The sequence below is a fragment of the Thunnus thynnus genome, chromosome 24 (genome assembly GCF_963924715.1).
Source record: "Thunnus thynnus chromosome 24, fThuThy2.1, whole genome shotgun sequence".
NCBI classification, from domain to species: domain Eukaryota; kingdom Metazoa; phylum Chordata; class Actinopteri; order Scombriformes; family Scombridae; genus Thunnus; species Thunnus thynnus.
Window position 1 is genome coordinate 8,336,933 of NC_089540.1, and position 27,552 is coordinate 8,364,484.

The 27,552-nt window shown below is 41.1% G+C and overlaps 2 protein-coding genes across 3 annotated transcripts in view; both read left to right on the forward strand.

Annotated features, from left to right (window-relative positions):
• Window positions 1-3,968: 3,968 nt before the first annotated feature.
• cyyr1 (cysteine/tyrosine-rich 1) lies at window positions 3,969-11,898 on the forward strand. The gene is made up of 4 exons (XM_067583321.1): window positions 3,969-4,395; window positions 7,372-7,471; window positions 8,921-9,081; window positions 10,634-11,898. The coding sequence occupies exons 1-4, from the start codon at window positions 4,308-4,310 to the stop codon at window positions 10,765-10,767; spliced, it is 483 nt and encodes a 160-aa protein (XP_067439422.1). The 5' UTR covers window positions 3,969-4,307; the 3' UTR covers window positions 10,768-11,898.
• A 662-nt stretch (window positions 11,899-12,560) lies between these two features.
• The window catches only part of appa (amyloid beta (A4) precursor protein a), a 37,490-nt gene continuing 22,498 nt past the window's right edge, over window positions 12,561-27,552 (forward strand). Inside the window, exon 1 of one of the 2 annotated variants that reach the window (XM_067583767.1) lies at window positions 12,561-12,765. In XM_067583767.1, the coding sequence (XP_067439868.1) occupies window positions 12,706-12,765 (60 nt within the window). In that variant the 5' untranslated portion in view covers window positions 12,561-12,705. The remainder of the gene's footprint in view (window positions 12,766-27,552) is intronic. The other variant, XM_067583765.1, reaches the window with a different exon arrangement.

A 27,552-nucleotide genomic window follows, 5' to 3' on the forward strand; every position in this document is an offset into this window, starting at 1 on the left:
CATTGCAGTCAAATGGCAGTCAAGTGGTGGTTTAGTTCATCTGCAAGGGGAGTAAAAATGAGCTACTGCGCCCCCCATCGTGGTCTACTGGAATTTTACATGGCCCAAGGTTTGCTGTGTGACAATATAATTAAACACAACCTAAACAAAATATAAGCTGAAATAATGATGATCCCAAAGCCATTTTGACACAAGACCCCTCAAAGACTTGGCCCTAAGAGCAGATAATAAAGCAGGACCCATCCATTTTAGTGCCCTTATCATGTCAGTTGATATTTTAGCAGTGCATATTCCCAAGAAAAGTTACGTTTGATCTTATAGTCACAGACCAATTGTCACACAGTGAACCTGGAGCTTTTGGGGGCCCCTGGGTCTGTAATCTAGCCTTGACCTTTTTAAAGCTACATGGTGGCCTTTTGCAGGCGTATATGTCCTCTAATGATCTATTTGTTAGCCACAAATGTACTTTGAGATTAAAGCTAACATAACATAAACATTTTGATTCCTCATTAACCTCTCTGCAAATCAATGAGGCCTAATTTATTATCACCACCTTTTATCATCATTAAGCTAACTCTTTGAGTCTTTTTTAAGTAGTTTTGCAGTTATATGTTTGTCTAAAGCACATGTGGATTTTGTTGGTTGGAAAATAAAGTTGCATTACATGGAAAAGACAGTAGGCTTTATAACTTATATTCAGTGATGAATCAGTGTTGAATTCACTGTCTTCCCCTACAGACCGATGAAGCAGAAATAACCTTTAGAAAGCAAGTAATTTTCCTCAGATTATACAAATTTTGATTGCATCCCTGCTGAGCTTTCTTCTCTTTGATACTTTTGTGGATTTTTTTTTAATTCTCTGGACTCAGGCATTTCCCCTGAACTTTCTGGACCCCAGCTGGGACCAGACAATTACCCCCAGCCTTGTCACTAAAAGCTGGAGCCCGTGTGGCACTTCCTGTTGGGCCCTGAGGAAGATCGCCTCCCGCCTTGTCGACTCCCACTGCAGCACAAAGGAAATCATTATCCTGTAATTATGGATGGTTAAGAAGAAGATTGGCCATCTCTCTAATCTGCATAATAGCATAATGTGTCATTGGACTCTGTAAGCCTAAACTACTGATGTAGGCGAGGATGTATACTCTGTGTAATTTCATGACTTTAAGATTGACAAAGAAAAACACAAAATCGGGGAGGAAAATGTCACCACTAATATGTACGCCTGAAATTTAACATACTTTTTTACCTGCTTGTTTTTTCATGTCTCAGCGTCACATCATTACAGTTTAAAAGAAACATCTGGAAGGCATTATGAATCATCGCTGCTCAATGTGGGTGGCATTTCTGAGAACTAAATTATCTTCATCCTTTTGCCACCCTAGGTTGCACATAAAAGTTTGTTTAAATTATGGCATATTTGATCCAATTTTCAAACTTCAAAGGAACATTCATATTTAAAAGACCTCGGAATCTATTACAGCCAAAAGCATACTTCATTCAGTCTGTGCAATAGATGCCACAGATGGTTCCAGGAAAATATCAATTATCCCTACACACATATAGTATGTATAATTTATGATCAAATGAAATCATATTAGGAAAATCCACTTTAATGGTCATTTCTACATTATTTCTCCAGTTAGGACAACTTCTTTACTGAGTATTTAGAACATATTGTTGTTTGAGGGCTATTAATTTTACATTAAACGGATATGTAGTCATAATTTCTCCAAAGTTAGAGCCAAATTCAGTTGTTGGATGGTGAACATTTATGGTTGCTGATGTTCGTGGGCTACACCGGGGGCCTTTCCAGAAGTATAATTTAGCCCTATAATTATCAGTTTCATGACTGTGGTTAAGTCAATGCAGGTCGGCACAAGCAGCTTTTTCAAAAGTATTCCCAGCACAGAGGGGAGTGTGTGTGGGGATGGTGGTCCTTAAATGTTGCTGGACAACAATAATATGCCCTAAATGACACCAGTTTAGCCAAAAACATCATGCACTCCTCCCTTCCACTATGGTGCCCTATCATGTCATTTTCTGTTAGTGTGGGGTAATGTTCCTCCCCTTCTCTGTACAATTGTCTGTAATACCTGGTTCCATATTTTTTTATGAGCCACACTGAACACATTAATTAAGGAATATGCAGCATACAAGCAGAAAACTGAAACAGTTAAGGTCTTAAAGCTACAGTTTGACATTACAGGACCTATAAATTATGTGGTAAATCAGGGTGCTGCCTATTCCTACACATATTTTCAATTAAATTAGAACCAACCCTGGGGCAGCAGCCCTCTTTTCCCAGTTGCTAATCCAGCCTTGAGTGATCCTTCTCTAACTTTTTCTTCTCATGGTGCCCCCCAGCCGGAAGAGACAGGAAGAATCCTCTATGCTATATGAAAATGAACTCTCTTAATCATATCAAGTGTGTTTCCTTGCTCTTATGTGTGAGGGGTTTTGACATGATAACCGTGTGTTGCAGAAATATTAATGGGATGAAGTTTTCAAATTATTCCAACTCTGACATAATGGCTCTAGGACAGATTTAAACCCAAAAAGAAAGTAGGACGGTTCGTGTTGTTCGGTGTCTGAAAATCGTGAGTCGTGTGGAAGAGGGGTCGCCTTGGGTCATTACAGTCTGCTTCCTCTTTAGAGGTCGTGATGTTGACGGCGGCATGTGAAGCAGCGGAGGAAAGCGGCAGGTTGACGGGCACGCGGGGCGGCCAGCCCGCGCACGAGTGTGAGCGTGCACGCAAACACATGCACACGCCGTTTTTCTTTCTGTGTCAAGTTAGACATAAGAAGGATGAGTGCGTCAAACATGCGCTTCTGCCTTCAAAATCATTAAATATAACTATGACTAATACTACTTCACATATTATCAGAAATATTAGGGGCGCTGTGACCTCCTCTACATAAAACTATTGTTACTATGTCAACCAAGAATTATTTTTGTATAATTATTCACTGTCAAGCCATGATAAATAGGGTAAGGAATGCTGTAAAAATCTGCCAATATTTTGGAAAACAAAAAGAGACTGTGTGCGCAGTCAAATGGATAATGTGAAATATTATTTAATGATTTTACATAAATGAATATTTGAAATATATTCCCCAAAGAGAGGGATTCATTTAACTGTGGCGAGTATTCTGTAATTTAGGGAAAACTGTTGACAAACTGGTGACAACTTGAAAAAAAATCCTGAATACATGATTGGAGAAACATGGTGAATGCAGATGCTTCAAGGGCGTGACATAATGAGTATGAAAAATTATGTGAATCACTTGCTTTATGGCCTTCACAGTCACCAGATCTCGAAATTAACACCCATGGGACCAAAGCAAGGAAAAGGGAGCATCTGGGGGCAATGCCTGACAATTGAGTGCTTTTTACTTGAATTTGCCACACATCTGTAACTGGGGACCTACTGTGAGTCGTTGCCTGAATTATTTGCTACATTTGGAAAATATGAAATAATACAATTTAGCATCAATAAAGACAAATATTACTGAAAAACAGACGTTGCATGAATTGAGCATGTCCAGTTCCCATCTTTGTTTGGATTAGGAAACAATGGAAACAATTTTATTCTGCAAAGGATGGAATATTTTTCATCCAGCTGGTTAGAAGAGGCTTTGAGGATTCTGGGGTTGTTGTTAAACGACCTTCTGGTATTTATTCTTATTTTTATTCTTATTATTATACAAAGAGAACACATGTTACAAATAAGCAATGATCAAAAATGAACTCTTGAACAGATTCTTTACTTTGGGGGCCTCTGCGTTTATTCCAAAACCATACATTCTGTCAATTAAAGTGCTATTTTGAAAACGTCGACCAGAAGTGTTTTCATATTGTTGCTGACTTCATACCTCTCTCTCTCTCTCTCTCTCTCTCTCTCTCTCTCTCTCTCTCTCTCTCTCTCTCTCTCTCTCTCTCTCTCTCCTCAGTGTAAACCCAGCAGGGTAATTTGAGCAGACGGGGGATGGGAGGGGAATAAAAACCTCAGCAGTCAGTCGGAGGTGTGGGAACAGGACGGAGCGGCGACTGAAAAGACGCGCACACGTGGAGGAACAAACCGAGCTTCACTTTTGAGGAAGAAACATTGAAACAAGCCGAAGTCACAACGAGCGGTTCGCTGCTCTCTTTGAGGGAAAGGAGGAGGGAGGGATACAACAATGATCCTGGAGGAGCCAAATAGGTGACTGCTGCTGCAAGCCCAGGCTTTTTTTTGTTATTTTCTGTCATTGATTAAGAACATAGGAGCAGTCCGGAAAGTGGGCGCAGAGGGAGAGAAAGAAGGGTCATGGAAAACCCCTGGAGGAGGAGGAGGAGGACGCAGGCGGTGAGATGGAAATTGTTGAGGAACTCGCTGCTGCTTTGTTTATTCACTGGTGAGTTTTTGTTTTAATTATTTTGCATGGACTTTTTTCGCTTCTCTCAGCAGCAACATGTACATAATCTACCTGTAAGTTCTCTTTAATGGCATTTCTCTCTGTTTTATTACTAATGTGACTCCATCAAGCTCAGAAAACTGCTGAAAAAAGTGTTGATAATCTATAGAAAGTCAGTGATATGTATAAATTTATTCAGAACTCAATTTGGGAACCACTAGTCTGGATGCGTTACACTCCAAATAAAGCACAGACCAAACATGAAAGCTGCTGGAAAACTTTTCATCTGTGTCAAGTCTGCAGTTGGCAACAGTGCTGTGAAGGGGGGGGCAGGGGAGAGGACTAGGTGGTGGTGGTGGTGGTGGTGTGTGTGAAAAGGGGTGGGGTGGGGTGGGGGTGAAGGACATGGTGCCATTGTCTCCCAGCGTGTGGAGAGACAGGAGCCAGGACCTCAAAGGACCACCCAGAAAGAGCACGCCAGAAGTCTGCTGATGGGACCTCCTGGAGGCTTTTACATGGAAATATCACAGCATTTATATTAAAACTTACATTTTTTAAGTAATTTTTAAGTTTTAATGGGTGTTTCTTAAAGGAAACACCCATCAAAACTTTTGTATGAAAAGAAAAGCATGTTATCTCTCTCTAAAAGGTCCTGGCACTGTGAATTTAGGTTTCTGCAGGAAAAAACGTGTCCATATGTTGTTTAATATTCTGCAAGTTCTTTGTGAAAAGTCCCTTCCTGCAGTAATAAAAAGGCAGCGCTCTGCTCTTTCTTTTTTTTTTTCCTACCTGTATGTGAACCTATGCCTGGAAATGTGCATATGCCTTCAGGCACACATCATTTGAGTGTGAGTGATTGCTGAGAGAAAGCAGATCCTCAGCACACACATATGCACAGAGCTTGTTTTCTTTACAGCGTCCTTCATTTGGGCTCCAGATTGTGAAAGACTCCAACCTTCGGCGCGGCGGCGAAAAACACAAATATTGCAGCTCATGAAGGGGAAAAGCCTTCAGATGGAGGGAAAAAAAAAAGGGGTCGTGTCGTGGCAGCAGGTTGAGACGAGTACACAGAGGCACAGCTGTGTGTACAATGCTTTTGAATATGGAGGCTTTGGCTGAGCAGAGAGGGTGGGGGTAATGAGCCACATTAATCACAAACACAAAAGTAATAGATTCTGCAAATGCCGTGTCTGCTTGTAGCAGGAATAAGCATGTTAGATGCAAAACGATCCCGCTGGATCATGCGTCATGAGTTGCACAAGTGGTAGATGTTAGCTATTAAATCAGATTAATTTGACCCCCACGCAAACACACGGCAGTCACGCTGTATCCCACTCTAAAGACCTCCCACTCAAGATGTAATTAATTCAGTTGTTGGATCACTGTGACTACTTCAGTTTTCACACTTTCTGTGTCTGGGGACAGTTTTCAAAGTAACCTCAAGAAACCTCCAACTCCTGACCAGCTCTCCATATTGGTATTAAAGGGGCACTCCAGCAAATTTGGTATTACACTTTCTTAAGGTAGGGGAACTCATAGGAAAGTGACTCTTAAAAAGAGTGGGCAAAATGTCAGCAGCATAGGCTGAGATATTCTGACTTTCAGTCTCTAGTATGGGTCAAACTCCTACACTGCCCATAAATCTGATAATCTGACAACATCAGCATTATTTTCTCAGACTTGACAAAACTCCTCCAGAGCAACAGAAGACATTATACAGCTGTTTTCACTTGCTTTGTACTTCCAATGAATAATTAACAAAACTGATTTGTTGACCCTGTAAAGCTCTTTGATTTGGAATCAGTCTTTATATTTAAGACAATTGTCAAATGATGTGAATGCACAAATCAATCACTACCCAAATGAAATCACTAGTTTCACCCAAATCCCTTTGGATATTTGATGCATCCTCCTGAAAGACTAACTAACTAAAAAAAAAGCTATTATACCATTAAGCTTGTAAAAGCAACACAATCTGGCAACTAAACACAGTCCAAACTTATGGAAATGTTGCTTTTTAGGCTTTTTCCTAGATTTGTCTTGTCAGATCCAGCCAGCTTGCAGCCTACAGTGTTTGATTCAGTTAGTCGGTGAGGTGGGCTGATTTGCTTCTTCAGCCACCCCTGCCATGGAAAAATAAATTAAGCATGTCTCCTATTAACTCGGTTAAATGCTGCATAGCAATTGCATGGCAACGGCTGCCTGTTGCCATGTTGTGTCTGTATTATATATTATATGTAATTGGAGAGCACCCATTTGAACTCATTGGTATTCGTTGTTTTAGAAAAACTATGACAAGATCACTTCAGGCCTGTTGCTAGCCCTGCTGGAAAGAGTTGGGAGGATTGAGAAAGCTTCCTGTGACTGCGGTTGCATTTTGGCTCCTGATTTAACTGATATTAAAAATCTTACATGTGGCAATACAGAGTAGTAGAGGTGGCTGGGTTTATTGGAACAAAACCCAAGGTCTCTGTTTGAGTTCACTACAGAGATCCTTTTAAATTTTCTTTTCCCCAGAAGCTCCACAGGTATTGATTGCTTTCTAAAACAGATAAGTGCTCCTTCAGTCCTCTGAACTCATAATAAATCGACTGTCTTGGTGCTTTTAAATGTCTTTGAAGGTATAAATAGAGGCTGCTGGTTGAGGTTGTGTGCTTTGAGGTTAGCTCATGAAAAGGTTTCCTTATAGCGTTCAAGTAATTTTTAATTGAGGGAAAAGTTTAAAAAGTTTCCAAGATAACAAGACCTGACTTAATAGTTTCTTTGAAGTGCGTCTTTTACTTTAAGTGGTCACTTACGACAGTGTCATAGATTTTTCTTTCTCATAATTTTCTTCGTTATAACCTTTTTAAAAGACTCTTGAAATCCTTTATCTTAAAGTATAAAATTACCTACCAGCACTTAAAGAATTGCTATAAACTTTTGGCTCCTCACAATGTGACATCCCTCTTAATAGTGTGTGCATGTGTGTTGCAGGAGGCAGTGAGGCCCAGTGTGAAGGCTGTATAGAGTATTGCTGCGATGGATCACCACCTTTCTGCTGCTCCTACTACGCTTACGTGGGAGACGTCCTCTCGTAAGTTAACGCACAGACACAACAAGAAACTTGAGACCACATAGATACACTTGAAACTTTTTTGTTGGAGAAAACTGGTCCTGTAGTGTTTTTGAAAATGCTTGGCCCATGATTATCACAGAGTAAAACTTATATAAATATGGCAGAACCAAATACACCTATATTTGGGTTTAATGTCCAACTTTTTTGTGTCTAAATATAGCCGATCACATAAAAACGGGTGTTGTTATCGACAACTTTCTGCTGTTGGACGCTTTTTGTGAAGTTTTGATGCAGCTGCACAAGAATTAAGTTGTTTATAAAAATCAATTCAGCCACACTTCTTACCAAATACTTTTGTTTTTGTCCACCGCCATTGAACTGAGAAAGAAGAGCTCTGATTGTAGTTCTGCTTGTGAATGTTTTAAATTTTTAGGGAAATGACCAAATAGTTCAGAGAAATTGTAGACATGGAAACAGCATTTTTAGATCCATCTTGACAGCTATGGGTTTGGGTGCAGTTCTGGTACTGGCAGTAAAGGGAGGCTGAATCCGACAATTTTTGTTACTTTACACAACCAATAATCCAACGTTCACACCAACTTGGCGTTGTGAATGGCCAGGCTGCGGAGGAGTGAAAGTAAACAGGATTTGAACTTCTCTCTCAGGCGCTTTTTTTTTAATTCATTGCACAACTATTTTTGTTTTCCAGGAGTGACTTTCTGAAAATATGCGCTGTTATCCCCCATAGTTAAACAATATCTCTGTATGACTGTTGGCTTTTCACTCCAAACTTGAGTGTGGCCAATCAGAATGTCTATAAACACTTTTTTTTTTTTTTTTGCACTTCGTACAAACCGATTCTTTTCTAGCATAACCCAGCCCTGAGATTCAAATGAACGAAAACAGCTAATGCAGACGCCAGCTGTCTTTTAACATGCCAGAAGACTCTTCAGAGGATCTGACCTTTGACCTCTGCCTGATTTATTCAGCACAACTGCTTTAACACTTTCACCTAGTTCTCAGACTCCTGTTTCCTTTTTAAGAAGATTTTGTGTTTTCATTTGTGTATTTGTAGGGTCTCTTGTCGCGAAATTGTATATTTGCATTTTTATTCTCAATACAAAACCTTGAATGACAGTCAGAATTTGCTGCTCTTGAACACAAACAGGGCTAAATGTGACATGCTGACTAATGCTGACTATGAAGACGTAACAAACCTGTTAGAGTGATTTTTCTGTTTTTATATTGCCAATTCACAGACTCCTCTGCAGTGAACACACCACACACACCAATGCACACGCACTCCTTCACACAGTCACGCACACATCGCACAGCTGATCTACATCAGATGCTGCAGTCCATCTCCATGGCAGCAATTTAGAAGTATTAGTCACTACCAGCTGCCCCCTCTCACACTTAACTGGATGGCTCATAGTATCTGTGTGTGTGTATGTGTGTGTGTTCCAGGGGCACTGCCATCTCCGGTATCGTTTTCGGCGTGGTGTTTCTCATGGGGGCGGTGGCAGCCTTGTTCCTGTGCGTGTGTATGTGCATGAAGAATGGTCGGGGTGCCCGGGTCGGCGTGTTCAGCACCTCATACATCAACACTGTGACCCAGGGCTACCCAGGTGGGTCTACACACACACATACACACAAAGGAACAAAACAATTGCATATTACAGATTTATTGAGCATTACGTTATCATTTATCAATATTACCCAAGCTCAAGTTATAACTTTTAAACCTTTTTTCATTAAGTATTTCTCATTAGAAATTGGTAGCAATGTATTTACACACACACACTTTAAAGGATACACTCCAGCCAAAAGAAACCCTCCCTTATTGATGTATTAAGTGAAACCTCATCTCCTCTCCTCAGGCAACAAGAAATGAAAAGAAAACGCAGATGTAAAAAAAAATGAATTGGCGTAATACAGTATGTTAAGGGGTCCACCTTGGCCTTGAGCACCATTTCTGACTAGTAGCACAAAGACAGAGCTGTTTCCTTTCAGAATATAAAGGATTCCCACCATCTCCGGTTAACCCTGAGCTCTGTTCAGACACTTTTAATACATAACTACCCTTTGAAACGCTCATAAATATGCCTCATTTCCCTGCTTTTTACCTCCTACTTTAGCATTTTTTTTTTTCCTGTTACACTCTGTTCCCGCTCAAACAACGACAATGTTTCTACATTGTACTTGCAGGTACATTGTCTGCACATCAGAGATGAGAGAGAAATGTACACTGTGACACTCTCCAACCCTACTGGAATACTGTTTCTTTTTCTGGGGCTCATCATTTATTTATCACGTCTCATTCTCCTCAGTGTATCGCCTTCATGCTACACTGGACTCTTCGCTCTGCCCTGCAGCTCATGATCATATTTCATAAACATGACGCTCAAACACACAAAGCGGTGCAATATGAGTGGATATGTATGTAGCTGCAGTGATATGAATTATTTTCTCTCTCTTGACACTCTTGGGTATGAGATTCTGTTGTCCTATTTTTTTTTTCCACTGCCACAAAGAAGACTTACTCGACATATATGTGTGATTTATAATTTACTTGGTGATCGGCGCTTATATTATTCACTAGTTTTATTTAATTAACAGTGCCTTAGAGGTATAAATTATTGATTAAGTCACATTTTTCTCATCTCGCAAAACCTCTTGTCTGAGCATTCACAGCAGTTTCAGATCAGCACTTGGCCTATTTAAAATTAAATCTCCTACTAGAACACTCTTATTACACTGTGTGCTATAAAATAATGGTGTAATAAATGTGAGGTTGTGCTGATGTAACCCTTCGGTTTGGAGCGAGGCTTGACTAACTCCATTCATCTTTTCTTTCATCTCTGCTGCTTTGATGTTTCAGTGAATAATGTAAGTCCCCCCTGGTGAGGCCCATGTATTGTGGTCAACAGAGCTACTTTTTTGACCTTCTTCAGTTGTTAGTCCAAGTCCCTTTCTCTAGAGAGTGCAGCTCTCAGTTCAGCCACTAGAGGGCGGAACTGTCCCATCAAACTCATTGTTAAAATGGGGGCAGGTATCCTGAGTTTAAGAGGGCATCATTTACCTTTTAAACATGCAAAAAACATGTCAAGTTTGTCATTATTATATTATAAATACACGTTTGACCAATTTATGTTGCTTTATTTCTCTTTTGTACTTCAGGTCCTCCACCTCCATACACCTACGACTACGAGATGTACCCTCCTTCCCTGCACCCCCCGCCTTACACTCCGACTCAGCCTCGGCCGGCCAACTACTCCCCCCCTCCTCCTTACCCTGGCTGCACACGCAAATGAATCTGTGTTGCACGGATCATCCGCTGGCCAGCTTAAAGGACGGTCTCATGGCCTGATTTTCCAGACCTGGTGGCTGGACACCTCAGGCCTCTAGAGCAGCGCTGCAGCTGTTGGGGTTAAAGACTGAGGCTTTCAGGGGCCCACAAAAATGTTCATATTTAACAGAAAAAAAAAAAAAAAAAAAAAAAAAAAGTGGCCCGGTGCAATATTGTTAAGCAGGCCAGAATTCCTAGCTATGCTCTTGCAAGATGTAAATGTAACTGCATTTATGCTGCTCAGAAGCCAAGTCTGGACCAAGTGGTGAGGAAATAAATAATAAGATGTGGGTCAGGACGCTGAAGAACTCCCTAATATGTCCACGTTTGGATAGACTTAACTTGCCTGCGGCTGGTACTTTTTTTTTCCTGCTAATAACCAATATCTTTATCCGTCCCCGGCTGTGCACATCAAAGGCACCGTGCCGCTTTGATAAAGGTGAAGACCACTTTTGTCAGCACGGAGGGGAAGGCTCACATCACTGGAGGAGGGAAGTCTTTCCAGGATACAATGTAGACTCTGCTTTTATGGAAAGTTGCCTTTTTTCACCCCATTTTTTTTTTTTTATAACTTGATTTATTTGATGTGACTGAGGTTGGAGTTGAGGATGAAAGCTGTTTTAAACAAGTCAGGTCTGGACCTGTCATGTGTAGACACAAAGACTTGAACATAATGCATAATAATGCTGACCTGAACGGCACGGGAAACTTGAAAGGACTGGGTTGTTGGTAATGAGCTGGCTTTTATTGCCTTACTTGAAACAATGTGAGGGTGAAAACTGAACTTGGGTCACATTACGTTCAGATGAGTGGATTCTCTTTGAAACTGAAAAATGTTAATCTTGAATCATAATTGTGAAGCATTCATTGTGTGAATTGCAAGCAGCAGGCTATATGTTTTTTAAGCAAAAGTGAAATGACCTCACTGTGCTGTAACTGATTCATGCGATGGATGACCTGTGAATGATGGAAGGGATATAACCATTAATGTGTCAGGTAAATGATTTTAAGTGCTTTTTCCTTGCTGTTTCAGTGGCTGTGTTGTAAATTAAAGATGTGATTAAAAAGTGACTTTTTTTAAAAGTATGAACATAAATGTTTAAAGTCTACTTTATTTATATGAATTGTCAACAATGTGCGCAAATGTGTTTTGTGCATAATAACAGGAATGCATGTGTGGCAGAGAGATAGTGAGTGTTTGTGTGCATGTCTGTCATAGGCTACTTTTGGGGGCAAATTTCAAATTTAAGATAAGTTAATTGGGGATGGCTTGCCCAGTTGGGGACAAAGTCGTGTCCCTAATTGGGAAAAAGCTGATTTTTGGTTCAGTGGTTAAGGTTAGGGTTAGGGTAAGTCTCCAGGAAATGAATGTAAGTCTATGTAGTGTCCCCAAAAGTGACCATGACCTGATGTGTGTGTCTGTGTGTGTGTGTGTGTGTGTGGTCCAGATATTCCTCATGTTGTGAGGATGTAAATTTATTTACACAGTCATGTTGTGGGAACTCGCCTACCTTATGGGGACAAAAAGCAAGTCACCTTAATGTAAATCATTAATTTAAGGTTAAGACTTGGTTTAAAATTAACGTTAGTTTAAGATTATGTTAAGGTTAGGCATGTGGTTATAGTTAATGTTAGGATAAATCTCCAAGAAATGAATGTGAGTCAATGTAATGTCCTCTGAAGTGATGGAAACATGACTGTGTGTGTGTGTGTGTGTGTGTGTGTTAATCCCACTCCGCTGTGGTCAGGTGATCCGGCGCTGAGCAGCTGTGCAGCCTCGGTTTCGCTCACCATCAGACAACGGGAGTCACCGGCGCTGAACGCACTCAGTTTCTCACCCGACACAAACGTTGAACCGCCCGGTGAAACGCTGCCTTTAGGAGCGTTGTGTCAGCGCAGCGACATGGGGGACCGAGTAGCTTTACTGCTGCTAGCTGTAGCGGCGTCGGCTCTGGCTGCCGAGGTAAGGAAAATCCGTTTTTTTGAGCGAGAATTTGTAGTATTTTCCACCATATTGTTGCTGTCATCTGCGTCAAGCTAGCTCGAGTTAGCTACAACAAGACCGGAAGCTGAGCCGTTGCGTCTTCAGAGTTGAGACTTAAATTGTATTTGGGAAACGTCTTGTTGGTCCATAAACACAATAACACAAGTGTTATATTGATTAAATATTTCCTCTCGTTTTAACTATCACGTCTTATCCTTACAAACTGTCGCTAATGAAACAGTACATAGCAGCTAGTTTGCTTGTGCTTCTACATTGCAGGTTGTAACAGGAAATGTCTCTTTAAAGTCTGGCTAGCTTGACAGTGATTGGGAAAACTCGATTTTTCTAAACCAGAGACGACTAACGGTGTAATATAACATAATGTAACAAGCAGGGGTGAATTGTATTCGCATTTAAGACTTCCTTTGTATCTTACCTCCCCGAAAAGCAAGGGATATAGACAAAAAGACGTATTTAATTGATGTATTCTCTCAGGCAAAGTCTCCCTCTCAGCCTGTGGTAACTGATTTATTGAGACTATGTGACAATAGAGAGAATATCCGACACCCAAGATGTAAAGCTGCACCCATAATATTTCCCTTTTCTTTGTGTAAAACAGAGGAGTAACTTGCCTTTTTCCCTCTAATTCAAAATGTTATACAACTTGCATAACACATTATTTACCCTTTATAATACTGCGTGGTTGGTTGTGAACGCTGCTGCTATAAAACCACATTAGGACTAATTGAATCTTGTTAAATTCATTACAGTGAATAAATGAAAAGTCTCAGTTTTCATATCCCGAGGGCTAATTTTATGGGAGTGGGCGTGTTTGGGGATGAAAATAAGCACAACAAGGTTTTTTTTTTTTGTTCTGTCAACGATGAAGACTCGATGCCAGATTTCTATTTATACAAACCAAATTAACCCGTGAAAATAACAGTATCGGAAAAAGCAGCAGCAGCAACACTGCCACATATTTCAGTCAGATGGGAGAGAATAGAGAAGTAAGATGGCGGCGGTGCACTGCAGCATTTATCGAGGGTCGGGAAACTGGGAAGCCAACAGGAGCTTTGGCTATCATTGTTGCCTTTCAGGTCCTTTTTTCTCTAGTCCACAGTTGAGTTTTGTTTGATAATAGTTACTTTGTACATATGTGTTATTCCTTATTAATGTCTGTGATGGACACATAAATCACTACCCGTCCATTTTTCAAGCGTCTTCGCCAAGAATGTCGCTTTGTAGAAAATACACTGCAAAAAATATCTACAGTCAGTGACCACTTTATAAGGTACACCTGTACAATCTAATGCAGTGGTTTTCAAACTTTTTCGCGTCAAGGATCCCTAAACTGACACAAATTAGACCACGTGTGCCCCATTTGATAAGAATTTCTCCCAGGGTCCCCCATCTGATAAGATTTTAGATGTTTTATTATAGAAATTGTATGAAACCCATGACCAAAATAGTCACACATTCTGTCATTGTGCTACTTATGGATGGAGTTATAGTGAAAATAAATTATTCCCTTTTTGCTGGGGACCCCCCTGGAACTCCCTCAAGGACCCCTGGGGGTTCCCAGACCCCACTGTGAGAACTACTGATTTAATGCAATCCAATACAACTGTTGTGCCATAAAGTCTACTTTTATGATGCCTGTAATGTTCTGTTTTTGTTGACACATGTGTGTTAACTCAGTTATGTTTTTAGCACTGAGGTCATAGCTAGTGATGGAGCTGTAATGGACTGCATTGTATTGAGGTGGTTGTTATATTCAAACCCCCTCATGTATGTAAATGTAGTCGAGTACAACACCACCTTGAACTGTTACATCATTAATGAGCATTATCGAATTTACACGTTTCCAACAATGTCAGTAAAAACTGAACACCCTGTGAAGGTTGAATTTATGGCAGGGCTGTTGTATTGAATTGCAACAGATTGTGCAGGTGTATCTAATAACGTGGCCACTGAGTGTATTTTTAATATCATTTACTTGATCTTGTACTAGTGACTCACTCAAATGTTAAAATTCGTAGTTATGTACTTAAATTCAGTCATTTCATCATTGTCAATAATGGAATTTTCCTCATACTCTCACAAATGCTTTACTTCCCCCTTTTCAAGCAAATTATTAAGTAACACTTGGGTTTCCCCAACTGGTAAATTTCCACCGTTTTTCTAATGAGTGATCTGAAATCAAGATGTGAATCGATTCAAGTCGGACATTATTTGCAGTGTGGCCTTGTTGTGAGGGAAATTACACATTCATGTAACCACCAGTAGCCTCATTGTTTCAGATAAGACCTGCAATAGTGTTTGAGGAGCAGCTGCAGTTGAATTTTTTCTGTGGGATCTTTGGTTCTAGCAATGAAAGCCTATATTGGTGATAAATATATTACCTGTAATGGACTGATTGTGCCCAACAATGGCTGTTAAACTCTTGCTCTTGCTCGCCATTTCTGGTCAGCTTTTTCTTTTTTCTTTCCTTTCCTGCACATAGCCTATAATCAGTGCACTCGGAATGAATAGTTTGGCCTGCTCATCAAGCAAAGCAGTTGCTTTGTTCATAATCCTTTGCTTAAATGTTACTTAAGACAATCTTTACCCTTTGAGTCCTGTATTTACATTATAAACATCAAAGGCAGAAGCGATAAAATGCAGTTGGAAGAAGTTGTTTAAGATTTCAGGAGTAATCTTAGCAAGATTAAACCTCACTCAAAAATGAGATATAGCAAGTTTTTGATCTTGTTAGGGCTTGTTAATAACCCCACACAAACACACACATATACACACACACACACACCTCTAAACACACAGCTCAAGGAAGCTGCTTTTCCTGACGGGCCCGCCCTGTACACGGAAGCCGCGGTGTGGAGCGTGGGAGTTGGATGCCAGCCTTTGTGTATCTGAAAATCCTTGGGAAATGGCTGTTGGATGGGTGCAGGCAGTCTGTTTGTGTGCATACTGCAGTCTTTCAGCCCGGGGCGGACCAGCCTTCTCCCCTTATTAGTGAGCCTTAATGCCATTATGCCTGTTGGCACTGCCAGGGTTTCTCTCTGGCACCTTCTCGGCTGCTCACGCTGCAGTTTCAATCCTTTGAAGGAGAAATGCACCCAACACTAATATGTCTCCTCTTGCTTTCTATTTTCTTCTTTTACTTTTTTTATTGTACCCATTTTTGACTCCTTCGCCTTTATGCTCCCACTTTTAGTGAGTAATTTACATTTTCCAGAATGCCTTTTGACAACTCCCATAGAGAGGGTGTGAACTTTGTGTTTAACCCCGGAGCTTTCAGTATGAGTGTAGATAGAAAAGCAGAAGTGGAGTGAGAGTTTTTACAGTAATAAACCTCGTCATCAAAACTCAGCATGTTTTATGGCTGCACTTAATTAAGGTCAGCTGAGGCTAATGCCAGTGGATAAATATGTTTCACAATCTCAGGATGTTTTTTTCTGGTTGTTGAACTGAATAGTTAACAGAGAAGCTTATGCTCTAAATCTGAGACACCAAAGCCTGTCTAGATCATTAAAATATTTTTTTAGGCCAAAATACTGCGGCTCCAGCTTCTTAAATGTGAATACTTTCTGGTTTTCATTGTGTTCTATGATAGAGAATTGAATATCTTTGGGTTTTGGAGTGTTGGTCAGACAAAACAAGATGTCGCTTATTGATGTCGATTATGAAAATAATAGTTAGATGCACCCATTGTCACATTATCTACGTTTGGCCATTTATCTGTGCAAGTACTGTAGTGCTGAAATGATAGGTTGACTGATTGATTAGTGGTTTGACAAAAAAAAAAAAACAATTTTGATACTGAGAATTTGCTTTATTTCTTTATTTTAAATTGAATATTGTCGGGCTTTGGATTGTTTGTTGGATAAAACAAGCAATTTGAAGATGTCAGAGCATGTAATGGTCATGTTTCAATATTTATTTTGCAACTTTATTCACCAAACAATTCATGCAGCCCAAGAATTAAGAAAAATATGCAACAGACATGTAAAGTACGTTGTGTGAAAGTGTTTTCAGGTTTGTTCTTCCCAGTCATCCTGAATATTAAGTTTGAAATACTCTCTCTGTGCCTGTCTTTCTTCATCTCAGTTAACAGTGGATATTGTATTATATAGTAGTGCTGGATGTCCTCTTCATAATGAGACATGAGAGGAGTTTGTCTCCTGCACTTCCTGGTTTTCGTCTTTCTTTCTCCCTCCTCTCTCTCATTTTCTTTTTTTTTTTTAATCCCTCATGCCCAACCAGCGGTGCAAAGAGTCGACCATAAAAATTCCTTCAAACAGTGCACATTCTCCATCTTGGTTGTGTCAACAACAACAATGACACTGCAGCGCTCCCAATTAATGTTCCCCCTGCATCCCCCTCTCTCTGTCCTGGAGAAAAGAATTCCTGACCTTTTGATACTGTTGTTTCTGTTGTCATGGTTCCTGGAAACGGGGATGTGCTCGCTGTCTTTTGGAGCTGCCAGTCCAACACATCTCTTCTGTCCACCTAATGAGACCTCAGACAACCAGGTTTCCCTGGCAGTCATGTAAATTAGCTGTTCATGTCAAACACTGATATTGAGGTTTTACCTGCACCTTGTTTTTTGCCCCTTCTGAGTCTCACCTGCCTTTTTTGTCTCTTTTTGACAGCCCTGAGCCTTCTTTGTGTGTTCATAACACTGTTTTTCCTGTTTAAAGGTAGCATCCTCCCCCTGCAAAAGCATGGTAGGAATCTTAGCACTGCTAATTTCAGTGGTAATAGGCCAGAGCTAATCTCAATGGCCTGCTTTGTGCAGTGCAACCTGACCTCTGAATGAGACACTGTAGATAAATGCCAGAAGGTTTGATTAGATCCAACAAGCATCTAATAGGATCAGAATAACTTTGAGAACCTCAACCTGTTGACTGTAGAGAACATCCAGATCTACGGTGAAGGTCTGGATGGGGACGTTTCTTAGTTTGTGTACCTGGAAATGCTGGCCACTGAGCAGGGCTCGCAGGTGCATCAGCAGCTGTTTTAAGAAGTGCGTTTTGCCAGTGTGAGGATCAGATCAAGAGCCCAGTTCTCAGGCTGTCATGAAAAGCAAACCAATGCCAGACAGATCCAGTGTCACCTAGTTGTAAAGGATGGCTTTTACATGGGTTTCTATTGAGTTGAGCTGGTCTGGTCACAGTAATAAAACTAAGACAAAATGTGAATAATACATCTTGTGTAAAGAATATTAGGGCTTCTTTCCCTCTGGCTCACCACCACTTCCTTATTTGTTGCTCATAATTAGCTGTGATAGGTCAAACATGTAAACTACCCTTGCTTTATTGTCTTCAAGGCACATGGCATTCTCCCTCCAACTTCTTTATATGAGAGCGAATCTCGCACTAGGCAGCGCCATTCATCACCAGCGGACCGTTATTTCCATCTGTAAATATCAGCAGTGCGCCATGAAGACACACTCTTCATTTCGCTGCTGCTGAGTAAGCAGCTGTTGGTACAGAATCTGAATAATGAGGCGAGAAACAAGTCGCCCCGAGTCCGACCTGCGCAATTACTCAGCAACAGCGAAGAGCACGTTGGCGAGGAAGCTGCACACACACTAAAGCTCCATCTGAAGCATGTTCCTGCAATCTCGTGTCAAGGCATCGATGTTGCACCGCTTTTATGGTCACATATCTCCAACACAAGTGCCATGTGTCACAGTCAAGGCTGCGGTGTGTTGTATATGCCCAATAGTGTGTGTGTGTGACTGACTCGTGACAATAACACAGAGGCTAATACAATCAAGTTTTAATCATGGATCTGTGTATGCTCACACCCATGTGACTAACGGCGCTGCGATCAGTACATGATAATACAGTATATCATGTATGTGTTCGTCATCACACCTCATGACTCAGACCCGCCCGGCACTTGGAGGTAGTTGACTTGATGCAGCCAATCCAGCTGGTTGGCCTGTCAGATCTGAGACTGGAGTTGTGTAACGAACCAAAGAAACATCACCTCACCTCAGAGCTCTCAGTTATAAGAGAGAGAGGTCCTGCCCACACCTTTTTGCCTGGCAGCGTTTTGACATTCATTTTGGGCTGAGTGCAATTTATGGTGTAATACGAAATAGCTCCACAAATTCAGTCAGAGCAGCGATACTGCAAACAGCCCATTTGGCACGTCAGTCCTAAAGAAGCATGCAGTAAAATGGGTTAAAATGCATCCTGGTAGCTAGTTGCATATCATATAATCTCAACCATCCCAGTTTCAATTCCAGCCGGGAGATGTTTATCATCCCACCTTTCTCTCCGTGTATCAGCTTTCAATAAAAAAGGCTGAAGTTGTTCTAATACTAAATGTTTGCTCAGTCTAGACATGTACCAGATGCTTTTGATGTTCCTGGCCAAAAGGTTGAAAAAGCTTTAGAAAGTAAAATAAAAACTTAAACTAGCCAGCAAACACAACAGTTAGTAAGAGATGTATGTGGTGAAATGTTAGTAGATTAAATATTTGCTCCGTTTTTAGTCTATGAGCTGAATTTAAAGTTAAAAGAAAATTCAACTTTTATCCAATGTAAAATTCTTTATTTCATGTCAGCAGTTTAATATGACAAACACGAGAACATAAGATGTTCCCAAATGCAATCTTTTCATCATAACCACTACGAACCACTTCTTCCAAATGAACCATAAAAGTATTTCCTGGAATGGAGATGGAGTGTCTGTGCCCTCTTTTTTTTTTTCCCCCTCCTCTACCAGTCCTCTTCGTTCTCATATTTTTATTTCCAGCAGAGCCCCAGACACTTTTCAACATGTCTTTTTTTCATTAAATGGATGGGCATTAAGAAACCGCTTTGCCCCAGTACATCTTTGATTGCTGCAGAGGTTGCTGACTCATTATTTTAAAGATGGGAAATCTTTTGAGAAAGTTTCTTGTTAATGATGAAGTTGTGTCGTTCGCCTGCCTCTCTAAATCCGCACACTCGGACTAACACATGAAAATACCCATGAGGGTCCTTGTTTTTGAAGGTTATATTCCTCCACTTACAGAAATGATCTCATCCTCTCTTCCTCTCATTTCGCTCTTCCCATGTCTCCACTCACAGTCTTGGGTGTTCAGGGTTGCCATAGCGCTGGAGTCTTCCCCAGGTGCCTGGTACTTGGACTATAATTAGGCTGCTTGTGTGTTATTCCTTCTTCTCACCCATTCCTCCCTTTCTCGCTGCTTTTTAGCGTTTTTCTCTAGAGCAGTTTCTCACCCGTGCATATTTTTCTGAAAGGCTGTGTCATACAGACGGTATGTTACTGAATTTCAGCTTGAGATTCACAGTTCAGAGGGCTTATTAAACCAGTTACCTCTTCTAGTCGTCCATCAATTGTAGATGACAAGTCCACTCTGGAGGCCAAGTGTGAAATTGGAACACTTGTTTGAAATGCCAAGTTCTTTGTGTGTGTGTGTGTGTGTGTGTGGGTGCAAATGAGAGAGGGGTGAGATGTAGATGTGCGTCAGAAAGTGGATGGATATTCTTGACGGTGTCCTTCTATTTCTGGATTCTGCTTCCTGTTTGGTCTCCATGATAGGGGCGGACTTCCTGTGTTTGTTCAGCCAGCAAGAGTGATGCAAAGCTGGGCAAGTGTGTGTGCGTGTGCGATAGGAAGCTATTGTGTTGAAAATCCCTCATGTTTGAAGTGACAGTATGCTCTGTAGGAAAACCCCCAAGTCAATTAAATTTCCATTTGGGATTTGAGAAATAGAGTTTTCTCATCTTGTTAAGCAGATATTAGTAATAATTCTATAATTTCAATGTATTAATTTTAGTATTTATGATTAAAAAAAGGACAAAGTAGAAAAGTAAAGTATGAATTAGTTATATTTTTGCACTGGTGATTGTTTTCCTTTTGGAAATACTGACTGTGTTCCCGGTTTACCTGTCGTCCCCGGTGCTCTTAACCACTGTTGATGATTCCAGGATGTACACACCCACCTGCACCCCAGGGCCCTGATTCACAGACAACACCCAGTAACAACACTGATGGAGGATTACTTCAACTCACAATCAGCTGTGAAATATTTTTTTATAGTTATAAATATAGTTGTGAGGCTTTTGGTTGTTTTGATTTTGTTTTCAATATTTTTTTAAATGAAATCCTGTCTGGTTTTCTAAGGACAGAAAAGTGTTGCACTTAGCTTCAGAGCTTCACAGTTTGTGATATGTGAAATTGAAACTAATAAGCACGCTAGAAAAAAATATGTAAAAGACGGTTATGCATTTTATGTTTTTCCAGCATGTGTTTCTGACTCAGAGGAGTTGTGAAAAACATGTTTTGGTGGATTCCTGATGGCCAACAAGTCATCAGGGTTATAATTGGAGAGGGAAGAGTGAGTGTAGGGTTGATATACCAAGAGGCCAACATGATGAGTACTGTAGGGTTTTTTGGGGGGGGTTTGTGACATGGTGCATTGAGGAAAAACTGACATTACGTGATGCTAAAAGGATGCAGTCAAACAGTGGGATTTTAATGGGACATTTATGTGTTCAAGGTAGGGAAAGGTTTAGAAATGGTCATAGGAAATTATATTTTCTGTCACACATTAATTACTTCATTATTGATACTTTTCTCCACATATATCATGTAAAGGCTGTGACTGAATCATGGACAGCTGTGGAATTTTACATCAGCACCATGCGGACACCTTGTTCATAAACGCAGTTATTTAATGACCTAAAATATAGATGCATCGTTCAGCTGTAGGCAAAAACAGCCCCTATTAAAATATTTATGGGCGAGATTGCAAACAGATTTGCATAATTTCTGATCTGAGTAGCCACAGTTCAGGAGTGTATCCTCAGTTTGTGTGTGTGTGTGTATCAAGCTCCATCTGTGTATGCTGGCGGCCCACTGCCGGGTGACTCCCAGGTGGATACCAGTGAGGTCAGAGCCAGTTTAACAGTCCAAATGAACCGACTATTACACTGTTCATTTTATGCACACGGAAACACCTGCATGCACACCAAGCCTGATGCAGGCACACACACACACACACACACTGCTTCCTTACAAAAGCAAACTGACCTGATGATGAAATTCCTTCTCCCCGGTGACTTGGATAATGGTGTTGCCTTCAGGTTGCCACAGCGATGACAGAGGGAGGTTATAACAGGCCGTTCCCCAGCGTTGAGTTCAGGCTCTGTATCCATGGTGATTATAACTAAGGCAACCAAGAGTCCCTCCATCACGTCTAGACAAATTAAGTGGGCAGAAGTCAGAACTATTTTTCTTACACACTTCTAATCAGATTTTAAACAGATTTGTCTGAGATGCTAATTCCCGTGCAACCCCCCGAGACAAAGCTTAATCGCATTGAATATGAATGAAGATAATTCTTCAAACAAACTTAAATTCTCCTCACAGACTCAATGAAAACTTTTGAAGATGCAGACTGCTGGAGAGAGCTCTGGAAAAAAAAAAAGACATGATATCCACATGAAGAGAACATATCAGGAATTGCAGATGTGCATGTGGTTGATCCCAGATGTGAGAAAAAATCTTCAACATAAGCATATTTGAAAAGTGCTCGAGCTGGGTCTTGATTGGAGGAAACATTCCATTGTGTCAGCTTGACATTAGAAGCAAATAAGTCAGGAGATCAATATTTAACCCAGACTGACTTCGATTGATTTTTTAAACAATGCCTGAATGAAAATAATGCGATTCAGTCTGCGTTTCTCCAGGTGCTGGGGTTTCATCATAACCTGATTCACCTCACTTTACCCTTCTCTAAAACGTTGGCAGCACTGCTTAGAGGATGAGCCAGGCAATCAATCCCACCTCACACCCAGTTTTTTTTCTCTGTCACATCCCTGTTTTGCCCCCAGGTTTTTTCTTTTTTTTTTTTTTTTTTGGATAAAGGCCTTCTGCCTGGTTTTACGTCTGCTCTGTAATTGAACTTAGGGCTGGCAGGGAGTGTGAAGGGAAGGGAAGAGGGTCTGGCTTCCCTGTAATCAGTGAAACACATCAGGCGCAGATAGAATTACACACACACACACACCAGAGTGGGATAGCCTTGCACACACACTTAAAGCCCGGTCAAAGATGATCTGAGGGGTTTAAGTAACAGCAAGGCCTGTCGCTTACCAAGGTGATTATAGAGTGTGTGTGTGTACCGGGTGCACGTTCCTCGTGCTGTGCGCGAGAGCATTGAGTATCTCTGTCACCTCGCCAGTCTTATCTAATTCAGCCGTCACATATCCTCCCAAGCTAAGAAAAACAAATTCCCACAGTGATGCATCTTTTAAACAACCCACAGACAGCCGAGCTTCTGCTCAATTCCGCCGCAATTGATTGATTAATGACCATAAGAAAAGCAATATAAGTTTATTGTATCTCATAACACATTATCTCACTCATAAATGTTTAAAGCCTACCAAGGATAACACAATTAAGTCCTTATTTGCAATGTGTTCGACGGCCACATGCAAGAGATTCCTTTTCTTTGTCTTCTATGCAGTGATTGTGTATCTGAGCCATTGTAAACCATGTCTAACACTCACCAGTTGACATTATCTTGTGTGTATGTGTGTGTGTGTGTGTGGTACAGTATGTCCCAGCCTGGACAAGAAAGCCATGTCTTGTCTGGTAATAGCTTGTTTGGACGTAGAAAAAAAATGCCTACATGTGTGTCAGAGTGTGTGTGTGTGTGTGTGTGTGAGTAAAGCTCCTGCGACACATCTTACTCTCCAGGGAGTCTCCCCCCTGGGATGAGAGCTGATCTAAAACACCCTCCCTTCCACCCCCCCCCCCCCCCCCCCCCATCCCCCCCCACCACCTTCACCCATCTCCCCCTGGCAGGCCTGGGCCACTCAGATAAGACTGTACAATTAATAGCACCGCAGGACCAGCACCCACGGGGACACTTCAAAGATTGCATATGTGTGTGGGTGTGTATGCTTAGCGTGCACTGGAATACATTAAAATGCTCCTCAGCCTCTGTCTGAGTGAGAATATACACGGCGTATGTGAGTAAGAATGGATTTATGTGCAGTTCGTGTGCATGTGATGCAATATTTCTTTTTCTGACAACCCTCATCTACATGTAATGGATAATAAACCGTCTCCTTCTTTTTTTTTCTTCTGTTTTTTAGTGTTGCTGATCACATCTGTGAATGCACCAGCCATAAGTGGGTTCGCTCATGCATATCAGCACGTTTTATGAAAGTCCCTTTTTACACAATGATATTCAGATGGGAATGGTTAGGCAATTTACATAAAGGGGATGAAGAGTTATGATTTCAGACAAAATCCCACACAAAAAGGAGTCACAGGAGAGCTCATCAATTGAGGAGGGGCATAAAGCCAAATATGAGACTATAAGAGTTTTTTTCTGGTTTTGTTTGTTTGTTTGAAATTATCCTTTAAGGCAGAAGCTATAAATATCAGAAACACGATGATGAAGCAAAGATCACGTTGCATGTGTCTAAGGTTTGCCTGGATGTGATTTGGGTCATGGTTTCCAGCTGTGGAAACAGGTCACCTGTCTGAGATGGGAACTGTGATTTGAATTACGGTGTAACAAAAATCTCTCTCACACACACACACATTTACACACGTGTGTGCGGATGGTCCATGTGAGCTGCCGCAGTGAGATTGTCATCCTCATCATAAACCTCCTTGGGTTAGCAAAACCACTTTATCAAATTGGAGCAGCAAATAATCTCACTTTAATCGCTTTACTACTACAAACTTGTATGTTATTGCATTACATTATTAAATTGTTGTTTGTTTTTTTAGTGTTTTTCTTTCTTTCATCTAACTCCTGTGCTGTAAAATGAATTCCATTTCATCCTCAAATTATTACGGTGATGTTGAACGATTTTTTATAGATCATAAACCCAACATCGCATGCTAGGCTTCAACAACTTGGACATTGGACTATGTGCAACTTAATTTTGTGGTTCCATGTGGGTCAGCAGGCCCAGTAAGCTTAGTCTATATTTTCTTTCCATGACTGACTGACTTGACTTTGCACACAACACTGCCTGATTTCTGCAAATCATTCACAGAAACCCCAGTCATAAACTGTTCTCTGCCCACAGTTCTCTTAATTTTGTAAATTGTTATGGGTAACATTTTGATCTCGTACTCTCATTTTTGTCACACTCAAGAGGTCTTTCATCAGCTAGTGTGATTAATAAAAGCAGCCAGAAGCTGGGAAACATTTTGATGGATCATTGCTTTAATTGCATCACTTGTAATTTCTGTTAGAAGTAGCATGCCTAGCAATATGTGACCGGTGTTTCTGCTGACTTTAATTGATCTATCTTCTTGGGGTCAATCTCATATCACATCAGCCTCCTTTCCCCTGGCTTATTCCCTGTTGTTACGGTGATGGCTATCATGCCAGATTGAGACCAAAGGGGGATATTTCTCCTGACCAGGCTGCTGTCCTAATCCTCAGTACCCAGATTAATGCTCCCTCCCCTCCCTTCCCTGCAGGATGACCGGCTGGCAGACTGGCTGGACTGTGAATCAGAACTAAGATAGGATAAAGACAGAAAATAACAGCGAAGGAGAGTAGTCTGGTGTCTCTTCTATAACATTTGTCTAACACTATGCTGCTGATGTGTCAGTCTGGCTTTCTTTCATTCTATCTGTTGCCCGCTCAGAGTAGATTCTAGCTTTGCAGCGTTGTCAGAGAGAAGTCTGCAAAATGCAGATTGTGTAAAGTGCCTTATTTCTCTACTCATTGGAAGATGTGATGTAGAGAAGTGTAGTGATTATTTCTGTACGCAGGCCAACAATAGGTTCTGTGAATTTGTCAGGTATGGTCAGGATATTTCAAAATTGTGACGTAACTGACATTGAACTATACTGACAGAAGACACAGACAGTCTTTCTCTCTAAACTACCTCTCTCTGACACAGGGATTTCTCATCTTTTCTCTGTGAAACCCTGATTTTGTCCAGCCTCCCTCTCCGTCTATGGCCCTCCATGCCCACATGCTTTCTGTTTTACAGAGTGCTTGACCTTCTGCTCAAGCCCGAAGGCTTATTGTCCAATTCATCTGTCCTCCAATCTCTCCCCGTCTCTCGCCATTGTGGTTATTGTCCTTTCTCTTACTTTCTCCTCCCGCTCCTGCCTTCGCCATCATCCTGGGACTCTGATTTATAAGCTTCCAACGAAGGCTTGGCCTACCCCCACCCGTCCTCCTCCTCCTTCAGCAGAAGACAGAGCGGTGAAGTGATAGCAGTAGATCGGTTGAGAGGCAGAAAAGTGAAGAGGGAGCGATTGGCAGGGTTGTGATTTGCCAGCCAAAAGAGGATGACAAAGAATTTGAATGTCAGCGAGCAGTTGGCACAGATTTGCCTACCTGTGCCTGAAGCAAAGGGGAAGTTGGTTTATCTCTTCGATTAAGGGACAGGGAGGGGCCAGAGGGTGGACAGATAAGGTCAAAATGAAAACCAGGCACTGAGAAAGTGAGCTAATTAAAAGATAGCACATGCAAACTACTTTTTAAAGATTATTTGAAAACTTTTCAGCTCTCAGTTTTGCCCTGAGTTTTACTATTAATGAGCAAGATGGGATTTGATCTATCCCCCGTTAGCGCTGCTCACTCACAGATGGTAGTGTGGGAATCGAGCAACAGTCCCCTAAATAACCCTGTGTGGTGCAGATGGTTCGGTGTCAAGACTGATGGTCAACAGTGTTAAGTTGCCATGTGTTGGAGCTGAGGATGGCTGGGGGCAGGAAAGGATTTTACACAAATCTGCATGTCTGTGTGTGTGTGTGTGGGATTTACTGATTTCCGTGATACTACAGCTCGCAGCCTGTTGTGTCGGCCTGTGAAGGCTGTGAACTTTGTAGGCGCATATTTGACCCGTGGAAGTGTAACCTGATCTGTGTGTGTGTGTAAGCGTGTGCTGTTTTTACCCCCATTTGACTGCAGTAAAAATGGTTGAACCTCCAAGAACTCATTACTCCTCCTCCTCCTCACCGCCTCCTTTATTCATAAAGAAGCAGAAATCATGTGACTCTTAGAATTATCCTTTATGGAGGTTAATCACCACAAACGACAGTCAAATGTTAAAGTGAGTGATAATGATTTAGTTCAGAGTTAATGTGATACAGGTATCCCCAGTAGATAATTTGCTCCAGTGCTCCATGACCAGTACCTAATGATTGTAGCATAAATCAAATTATACTCATAGTAGGGTTCAATCCGCAATGTCTTTTAAAGTATAATTTAATGAGTAATTAAAGCCTGCATACAAACTCGTACACACCGTTTAAAGATAGATAGTAGATAAGTATTAGGTAGGTCAGTTATTACCAAAAATGCAGCATGATGTCTACTTGCAAGGTTTAATAGCTTAGGTGTAAATCTAGAAGTTAAGGATAGTGTCAGAAGTACCTGCAGAGTATAATAATGCAATCCAACACAACAGTCCTGTAATAATTCTGTGTTTGTGAATCTTATTAATATTTTGCTCCCCTCACACCCTAGAACAACCCCCACCGTTTCATATTAGGTGCACCTGGAAAATATAATCCAAAACACCCTGTCAAAAAAAATGCCTGATGTGATTTCATATGCCACAGCCTCATAACGGAACATTATGAGCTTCAGCTTTCGCTGTGCAATAGCAATGGATTGTGATGAATTGTACAGGTGTTGACATTTTTGCATTCACCTCGTGTGTACGTGTAGTTGGAAAGCTTTCTGTTTGGCTTAGACAGACCTCTCAGGACAGAATCAGGTGAAAACAGACAAGGTACTAACAGTTCT